Genomic DNA, 10529 nt, shown 5'->3' with positions numbered 1-10529 from the left:
GGGCAAAGAAACAAACAAAATAAATTTTTTTTTAAAAAGAAAGAGCAAAGACTAGATTAGCTCCACAGTTGGTGGGGGGATAAAATTAGAAAAACCACACTGATTTTTAAGACTATAATTTTTAAGCCACAGTAACTAAGACAGTGTGAAATTGGCCTAAGAATAAACATATAGATCAGTGTAGCAGAATACACAACTCAAGCCTGCAAAGACACAGTAAACTGATTTTCAAGATTTCAAGGTATACCACAGGAAAGTTTTTTCAATAAACAGTACTTGAATAATTGGACATTAAAAAAAAAAAATTAACCTCAGGGCACCAGACTGAATCAGTCAGTAAAGCATGCAATGCTTGATCTTGGAGTCATGAGCTTGAGCCCCATGTTAGGTGTAGAGATTATAAATAAATAATTTTTTAAATGAGCCTTGACCTTTACCTTATACAACACATAAAAATTAACTTCAGGGACGCCTGGGTGGCTCAGCTGGTTAAGCAGCTGCCTTCAGCTCAGGTCATCATCCCAGCGTCATGGGATCGAGTCCCACATCGGGCTCCTTGCTCCGCAGGAAGCCTGCTTCTCCCTCTGACTCTGCCTGCCACTCTGTCTGCCTATGCTCGCTCTTGCTCGCTCTCTCTCTGACAAATAAATAAATAAAATCTTTTAAAAAAAATTTAAAAAATTAACTTCAAATGGATCACAGAACTAATTATAAAAGCTAAAACTGTAAAACTTCTAGAGAAAACACAGAAAATCTTTCTGATCTTGGAGTAAGCACAGATTTCTCAGCACACAAAAGATACAACCATTTATATATATATATATATATATATATACACACACACATATATCATATTTAAATATTTAATATATAAATTGGACTTTATATATAATATAAATATAAATTGGACTTCATAAAAATTTTAAAATTCTGCTCTTCTGAAGTTATCATTAAGGAAACAAAAAGGTGGGGCACCTGGGTGGCTTAAGTCAGTTAAGCATCTGCTTTTGGCTCAGGTCATGATCCCAGGGTCCTGGGATGGAGCCCTGAGTTGGGCTACCTGCTCAGTGGGAAGCCTGTTTCCCCCTCTCCCTATCCCTCTGCTTGTGTTCCCTCTCTAGTTGTCTCTCTATCAAATAAATAAATAAACTCTTAAAAAAAAAAAAAGGCATACCATAGATGGGAACAAAATATTCACAATACAAATATCTTGTAAAGAGTTTTTATCCAAAATATAGAAAAAAATCTTACAGCTCAAGAATTAGATAACCCAAATAAAAAATCGGCCAAAGATTTGAACAGACACTTCCCCAAATATAGACAAATGTCACATAAGCATATGAAAAAATGTTTAACATCATCAGGGAAATGCATATTAAAACCACAGTGAGATCTACTACACATCCACCCAAGTGGCTAAAATGAAAAACAATGACATCAAGCACTGACAAGGATATGGAGCAACTGAAATCTTTTACACTGTTTGTCAGAATGCAAAATGGCACGAATACTTTGGAAAAGTTTCAGTTTCCTCTAAAGTTAGACCTGCACTTACCATAAGACTCAACCATCCTATCTCCGGGTATTTCACCAAGAGAAATGAAAACACACTGCCACACCTGCGACATATGTACAGAGCAGCTTTATTTGTAAGAGACCAAAACTTAGATGTTCATCAACAACCTAGATGCCCATCAACATACAAGAATAGCTATAAACTGTGGTTTAACCATATAGCAGAATAATACTCAGCAATAAAAACAAAACCCATTGCTGATATACATAATAGCACAGATGAATCTCGACATGGATGGATTTCAAAAGTATTATGCCAAGCAAAAGCGTCAGACATAGAGTAAATACTGTATGATTTGAAATGCTAGAAGAGTCAAATATAATTTATAGTCACAGAAAGGAATCAGTGGTTGAACAGTGCTGGTTGTTGGGGTGGAGGAGAATTCACCGCAAATGGGCATTAGAGAACTTTTGGGTGATGGAAATATTCTACATCTTGATGGTAATGGTGTGTGTGTGGTTGTTCACATTTGTTAAAACTCCTCAAACCGTAAACTTACAATATAGGGTACATTTACTAGACGTAAACTATACTCTAAGAAAGTTAATAGGGTGGGCAGAAAATATGATTTGTTTTACATTTTCTCCTTCTAAGTAAATCTCTATAGAGTCAATACTGTGGTCTTTCACAATTGCCAGGGGATAGATCTTTGGACATCCTGAACAAATATTTACATATTGTCTTGTGATTGACATTATCCATTTCCAACAGAATTTCCATGACTTGAAAAATGGGTAAAATTAGAAAAAAAAAATCCCAATTTGGTGTTTATCTTACGCTTACTTTGAAATACAATTTTCACAAATTTTTGTTGAGGTTTGAGGGAATCATGAAATAATATTCCCTGTCCCCCTCCTGGCTTCTGAGCCACTTGAGAGGCCAAGCCAGGCAAATAGAGATTCAGTGTATCAGACTTAGGTTTATACCAATAATAGCCACCTAATATCTAACCCAGAGTAAGACAGACCTGCTCACCAAGGAATGGGCGGTCCTGCACAACTCCAGGGCTCCCCCCGCAGAGTCACAGAGCCTTTCACTGCAAAGCTTATGCCACGTCTGTCAAGAGAATAAAACACAGGCTCTCTGCAAGCATTACAAATCCCCAGAAAGGGGAGAAAGGTTTGCATGTCCAGTTCTTTATCCTGAACTCCCTTTTGCAGGGAGTTGGGGTGATCTGAGAAGGGAGCGATCAGGAGTCCTTGCTTAATGGATGTGTAAAGAAGCACCTCCAGAGGAGGCCACCTCTACCCTCTGCCATCTCAACAAGATGTAGACCAACATTTTTCAACCTGTCTTCCACCGTGGCACACACACCAAGTTCACATATAACATGCATTAAGGCACAACTCATGGCACACCAGCCACAGGGCTACCCCTTCCAGAAAGCATATTTAATTGCAAGTGACTAAAGTGACATATTTCATTTTAATTTACTTTGGTAATGAGTCAATCACTCACAAATTTCTGTACTTTATTATTGATTTTTTAAAAAAAAGAAAACCTTACTTTCTCAATCCTAAAATGTCATCAATTTCACACCATTGGCTTAATAGAAGTCTCTCAGAAAAAAATCCATTGAGTATATTAATTAATTCAAAGATAGTTATGGAACTATGGTTCCTGTGTCAACTCACAACTCATGTATATACATGTATGTCATGAAATCAAAGCTCCAGGATGGCTGATCCAGAGTCAATTTAGAAAGGCTACTGACTCACAAAAGTCTGGAAAAAAAAAAAAAAAAGAATTTTCTTACTGCTGGGAAAGGCAGTAAAACAAACTTTTGACATCATTACATAAAGCATAATTTTCAAACTCAAGAGGCTATAGTGGTCAGTTATAATCATAGGAACTCTAGCTTTCTCAGACAAAACTTTACTTAAATCTTCACTACAGTTTTGTCATATAACATCAATTTAAAACCTCTTTACACTAAGACTACTACTATGAAAGTGTGTACCTATAAAAGGCCCCAACTCCAGTGATTCTGGGTTCACGACTTGCATGCTTTTCAATGTTTGTGTAGCATTTGTTAGCATATTTAAGATAAATACGTTATAATCTAAAAACCTGTTGTCTAGAGAATAATATACGGATTCTCAAATTATCAGGCATGATCTGGATGTGTGGTGTTCTGACTAACGAGTGTCTACCCCATACAATTTTCAAATAAGAATAATACAAATTATATTCAATATAGTATGTAATGTTATTTCAGAGAATATATTAAACATCTTTAATTGTATCATTATTATAAACATCAACTATTTTTCTTTCAGATTTAGAAGTATTTGCTATTGCAGTTAACAAGCTTAGCAAATGTCTATGTATAAGTATTCACATCTTATAAAATGATATGTGCATTCATGTCTTCATGCACAGAAGAGTGTTAGGTGAGCATCTTCTAGGGCATGAATAAATGAGCTGCCTTCGTTCTTCATAATTCATTATTCCTTTTCCCTCCATTTTATGTCTTCCAATTTATGTCATATCTGAGTAAGAAAAAGACAAATCTGTCCCACTGATATGAATACAGGAAAAGCACTAGGTTCTTTAACAGAATCGTAGCTACATGCCCTCCATCCTGGGTCTTGCCTCTTTTAGGGCTGACGTTATGACAAGAATAACCCCAACTGATAACCATCTGTTCTAAAATATCAAAAGTAGTGACTCTTCACTTTCAGATAAAGATTACAAAATTCTCCTACTTTCTTAAACTCAGAAGAAACAGGTTAAATATATCTAAACTAAGTCAAGTTCTTCACAGAAACAGCTAACATTTACTGAGGACATCCTATGCAAGACTCCATCCAAGGTGTTTTATGTATTTTATTCCCAAATAACAAAGAAATTAAACAAATCAACCTAATTTTTCAAAAGCTAACAACACAAAGAGGCAAATCTTTAAAATGAAGGAAAAAACTATTTATTTACAAATTACATGATAAACAAAAGCCCAATACTCAAAACAACATACCAAAGGGTGAATGCTCACTTCTGTAGATGCCCAAGTATCTACCCTGGGAGAATATCTTTTATTAAATGAAATAAAATGTGATTAGTATTTGTTCTTTGGATTACTCTAAAACTAACCTCTCTAACCAGAGCTGACTTTGCAATGTAACTTTGGGGAAAAAATATAATACTCTGAAAAAAAAAGAGGTAAGCATTCCACTAAAGGAAAAACTTTTTAAATCATCTCAGAGGGTGGGAGATGGGCTAGATGGGTGATGGGCATTAAGGAGGGCACTTGTTGGGGCACCTGGGTGGCTCAGTGGGTTAAACCGCTGCCTTCGGCTCGGGTCACGATCTCAGGGTCCTGGGATCGAGTCCCACGTTGGGCTCTCTGCTCAGCAGGGAGCCTGCTCCTCCTCTCTCTCTCTGCCTGCCTCTCTGCCTACTCGTGATCTCTCTCTGTCAAATAAATAAATAAAATCTTTAAAAAAAAAAAAAAAAAAGGAGGGCACTTGTTATGATGAGCACTGGGTGTTGTATGGAAGTGATGAATCACTGAATTCTACTCCTGAAACCAGTATCACACTGTATGTCAACTAACTAGAATTTAAATAAAAATTTAAAAAGGAAAAAAAAATCACCTCAGAAAAATGACCATTACACACATGCTGCAACAAGGTAAGATTCTTTAAAACAAAATAGCTTACTTTCATTTCTAACAAGGATAAAATTAATTTTATAGCAATAATACCTTCCTGAGTGTCAGAAGCAACAGTACCCAGTAGTCTATATAATTGCACTACAATATATGTAGTATAAAAATAATAATTCACATTAACAATGACGGTTTTGATTTGGAATATGACTGTGGCCTTTCAATGAAATATTTCTTTAAATATAGCCTTCTCTACTCACGTATTGTACCACAGTCATGTTTCAGTTTCTATGTATACTGTGCCTAAATTATTCATTCACTGGCACTCATTAACAGCCTTACTTTTTTATTTTTAGAAAGATATAATCTGTTATTTAAAATTGTAATTGTAATTTAATTGAGTAGTTCCAAAAAAGTTATCTAGAAAAGGACTTCCAAACCATCAGCTGGAAAGTTATAAGCAAAAGATAAATTATTTTCCGAATCTTTAAACTTTTAAAAAGAAGAAGAAAATACTGCTTTTGACTGGGACAATGCAGTGGGACAATTTGTTATGACACATCTATAAAAACCATTCATTTTTTAAAAAATGCACATCTGAAATAAGACCCACCTGAGGAAAGGAACACTATCCACTTCAACAACTAAAAAAATAAAACCATCATTCTGACATGTATCAGTATTTCACATATCTAATACTGAAGGAGGCAACTACTATTGTCATAATAATCTTAAAGTCAAAATAAAAGCTCAAATCAGAATTAAGAGAAACTTCGGAAAATGTTTAGAATGGAGATATTTGCATGCATTTTCAGACAAACTTTCAAAGATTCCACATATAACCAAATGACAACTTTGAATCAAACTGAATGTCAAAAATATTCGAGCTTTGTGACAGACTTACTCTAATGCAACCAGAAAAAGAGTGAATAGTAAGAGCAGTATATTTCTAAAAGGAGGAAAAGAAATCTCTGACTTCCTTTATCATGGAACAAAAGTCAACAAGTCAGCATTTTTATGACACTGGCCATCAAGTGATTCACTATTAAAGAATTCACTTTTCAAGTTGTGTCTTAAAATGCACTCATTTATATTTTGGGATTAAATTAAGTTTATGAATCAAAAGCCACTGTACTCAGAATTCTAATCTTAAGAAATTTTAAATCATAACTTATCAAAGCGTAGTCCAAACACTATACCGTAATTCTACCATTTGGTTTTTATATACCTCATCTGCAAAACTCACTTTACAAACAGGAGTTTTGCTCTGTTCCTCCGCAGCTAATGTCCCTACACCTAAAATTTTAAGTGGCAATCAAAAAGACAGATTCAAAGGATTCCCGCTACTTCATCGGGCTTTGATAAAAACAGAGCCATCTGGTGGTGTAGCCCCGTCTTCCTTCTCAGTGACTGTCTCTACAGTCCCAGAAGCCGACACAATAACCATTGTTTTATTTGCTGGAACCGTCTTCTGTTTCTCAGCAATCGCCGCACAAACAGCAACAATCTCATCACTTTCAAAGTCATAGTCAGGAATTGACTTTGGTGAGAAATGGGTTACTTCCGCTGATGCATCACACTTTTTAATCTTCTGTGCAACCTTCTGCTGCTCCTGGAGCGTTCTTGCCCAAGAAAGGTCTTCTTTCCATATTTCAGGGTTCATTGGATAGATGTGAAGGGCGACCTGAAAACTTCGAATTGCCTAAGGGAGATTTAAAAAAAAAAAACATCAAAGTTTTTTTTTGTTTGCTTTGTTTAAAAAAATGAGTCGACTTAATATATATAATCCATAATATCTATCTCTATCTCTTTAAAATATATATATCATATATATATTTTATATATTATACACACTGTGTGTGTGTGTGTGTGTGTGTGTGTATGCTTGACGTTTTTTTAAAACAAATTAGAATGTAAGGATAGAAATTAGGGCTGTGCCCTAAACACTAGATGATGATTATGATGAAAAAAAGAAAAAGTTAAAGAAGTGTGAAAGAAAGTGCCTGACAAACTGCTGTGGAGAACTCCAGTCCATTAAAGTACAGGGAATGCTTTCTAGTTCAAGACAAGGTAAATACACTGTTCCACGTCTGTAGGCTGGCAGCTGTAAGAATCTAGGGATTTCTTGGCTAACCCATCATCAGAAAGATACTGGGAATGCCTACCTTTGACACCTAGAGCTTAGATTCAAATAATGCTAACATGTATTGACCATCACAAGAGACAAAGAAGGACATTATAGAATGAAAGAAGGGTCAATTCACCAGGAAGACATAACCATTATAAACATAATGGTTATAAACATAATGGTATATAAACATTATAAACATAATGGTTATAATCTTTATATATTTATATATAATATTCCTCCCAAAGCCAGAACACCTGTAAGTATAAAGTAAACACGGACAGAACTGAAGGGAGAAACTGACAGCAACAGACAGCAGGAGACCGCAATACCCAACATCGGTAATGGACCCAACACCCAGATGGCAGATCACTAAGGGAAGAGAGGATCTGAACAACACAATAGATCAAAGGGACTTAACATAGACAAAACATTTCCCCCAACAGCATCAGAGTGCACGCTATTCTCAAGTACAAACATAACATTTTCCAGGAGAGGTCACATGTCAGGTCATAGAACAAAGTTTAACAAATATAAGGCGACTGAAATCATACCAAGTGTCTTTTCTAATGACAATGGAATAAAACCAGAGATCAGTAGCAGAAGAAAAACCGGGAAATTCACAAATAAGCAGAAACTAAACAACCCAGTCTTCAACAACCAATGAGTCAAAGAGTAAGTCATAAGGGAAATGAGAAAACATCTGGAGACGAATGAGAATGAATACACAACATACTAAAGCTTATGGATGCAGCAAAAGCAGAACTAAGAGGGACATTTACAGAAGAAAGATCTCAATGAAAGAGCTAATTTTACACCTCAAGCAATTAGAAAATGAAGAACTAAGCCTATAACTGTTTTTCAACACCCAACTCACTCTAAGTTTCAAGTTTTTATTTACATTCCAGTTAGTTAACATATAATGTAAGTTTCAGGTGTAGAATTTAATGATTCATCCCTTCCAACACCCAAGTGTACATAAAATCCTAATAATTACTGCTGGAGCTCTCCCCACCTACTGACTCTTAATCTACCACGTGGTCTGTTTATCTTTGTATTATCTTGTGTTTTTGTCCAAATACATGCAAATATAGGAAGAATGGTTAGATGTTAACAATTTTTAGCTCGCTTTCAATATATTTTTCATAGCAACCCTTCCTTAATGACATTTTAAGTCTTTTTTTTTCTTACCATTCCAGTCTTTCAAAATAGCTTAAGTCTACATAAAAATTACAAACTCAGATTTTCCCAAGTACAGCCCTAAAAATTATATTAAATGAGGAAAAAAATTACACTTTTAATCCCTGCAAGAATTTCATAATTTTAATGGACAGAACCGTATCAGCAGGAAAAAAAAAACAAAACAAAACAAACAAACAAAAAAAAACTGAACAACTGGCACCCTTCTGCAAAAAAAAAAACAAAACTTAAAATCTTAATTTACTTTTCCTGATTGACTGGAAGTACCTCTACTATGTCTCCTACAGTATTTTCTTTCTTTACAGGACAATCTTTGCTAAACTTTAAATCCTAGAGACTTTTTCCCATTACCATAGACACTTAACAAGCAAAAGAGATAATGCTTTGTAAGCTTTTAAATAAAGCAGAAATGGGGGGCAAGTATTATGTGATAGGCTTTGTTTGTTTTCCTGTTAACCCATTAGAAAACAAAATACCGTGAATTTCTTTTTTCCAACTCTAGTATGAGTTAAGTCTTCAGGTAACAAAAAAAAAAAAAAAAAAAAAATAGGGACTTTGGTTAAACTGGTTTCCATCACTGTGAACCTCATTTCAGATTAATCATGTTTAAGTTACTTGACACCAATTATTCTCTCATCAAAATTCCTTACTTATTATTTCTGAGAATTTGACAACACCTTTATTTTGGTAAACAGAAATGATATTTATCAGAAAAATCTAAGTTATCCATAACTTACTAAAGCCATTGTTAGTAAAGCTAGGTTCAGGGTTTACCAGTCATTTCATTAGCCTTCAAAGAAGCTATTTTTAATTTTTGATTTTTTTTCTAACTGTGAAAGGCAAATAAAGCCATGCAAAATCTTAATTAATGACAAACAGAAAATTTGGCACTACTGTATTAGATTTGCAAACACTCTTTAGGATGTTAGGGGCCAGCCATGCCAAAACAAAAACAAAAACAAGATGTGATGGTCACAGTCACCTCTCATTTCTTCAGCCTGTGCTACCTAACACCTGAAAAAAAAAATTCTTTTTTTTTTTTTAAGATTTTATTTATTTTAGAGAGAGAGAGAGAAAGAGAGAAGGACAGAGGGAGAGCCTCTTAAGCAGACTCCCCACTGTGAATGGAGCCTGACAGGGAGCTCAATCTCATGGCCTATGAAATCATGATCTGAGCCGAACCAAGAGTTGGAAACTTAACCACCTGAACCAGCGGGGTGCCCCCTCGAAAAAATATTCTGACTCTAATATAATTGATGTTTACAACAGAAAAAGACATTCAATAAAAACTATGATCTATATCTGTGCTTACTACCTTTAAGAGGTAATTTGCTATTTATTTTTTGATAAATGGCTATTTACTTTTTGGCTCAGCTAATCAAAAACACATCAGAATAAAATTTCATCATTATAATAATCTAACTTCCTTACCAGGACTATCTCTCCTAATCCAAGTTGAGCACGTCCCAAAGTTTGCCAAGACTCCCATGAATGTGGATTTCTCTGGACAGCCATTTCAGCTGCATGTACTGCTGGGAACATTTCATGAAGAGACATTAGGACCTGTAGCCAAAAAAAAAAGAAACAAAATTTGTCAGTAATACTCATAAACTAGCAAACTACTAATGAATAACCATATATAAACTTTTTCATTTGAAAAAAAATATTTTTAGTCTGGTAAATATAGCATCTCAGTGGTTTTGACCCACAGCTCTGCCACGCAGGGTCAGGAAAGACTTTTCTTCCTATTTCTAAAATAACTATGAAAATATAAACTATCCCCTTCTCAGTCATTGAACACTCTCGTCCATCAGTTAAAATAAGGTGATCATGATATAGCCATGGTTCAGAGATATTTGAACTCTTAATTCCACTTTCGATTATTCTATTTACAGTGTGGTTTTCTATTTACAGTGTGCCTTATGTTTGAGATCATCATCTGAAAGCTATCTGTAAAGTGTGTAGATCAAGGCTGAATTGCAACTATTCCCTCCCAAAAATATGTCTGATACTCC

General features: G+C 35.0%; 1 protein-coding gene across 4 annotated transcripts in view; it reads right to left on the bottom strand.

Moving 5' to 3' along the window:
- Positions 1–5630: 5630 nt before the first annotated feature.
- The window catches only part of TTC33 (tetratricopeptide repeat domain 33), a 32144-nt gene continuing 27245 nt past the window's right edge, over positions 5631–10529 (bottom strand). For all 4 annotated transcript variants that reach the window (XM_044232499.1, XM_044232498.1, XM_044232500.1 and 1 more), the window contains exons 4-5: positions 9946–10077; positions 5631–6888 (exon numbers count right to left, since the gene is read on the bottom strand). In XM_044232499.1, the coding sequence (XP_044088434.1) occupies positions 6535–6888; positions 9946–10077 (486 nt within the window). In that variant the 3' untranslated portion in view covers positions 5631–6534. The remainder of the gene's footprint in view (positions 6889–9945; positions 10078–10529) is intronic.

Source organism: Neovison vison, chromosome 1 (genome assembly GCF_020171115.1).
Source record: "Neovison vison isolate M4711 chromosome 1, ASM_NN_V1, whole genome shotgun sequence".
NCBI classification, from domain to species: domain Eukaryota; kingdom Metazoa; phylum Chordata; class Mammalia; order Carnivora; family Mustelidae; genus Neogale; species Neogale vison.
The sequence above is the reverse complement of the archived record's forward strand: the minus strand, read 5'-3'. Positions and strand labels throughout refer to the sequence as shown.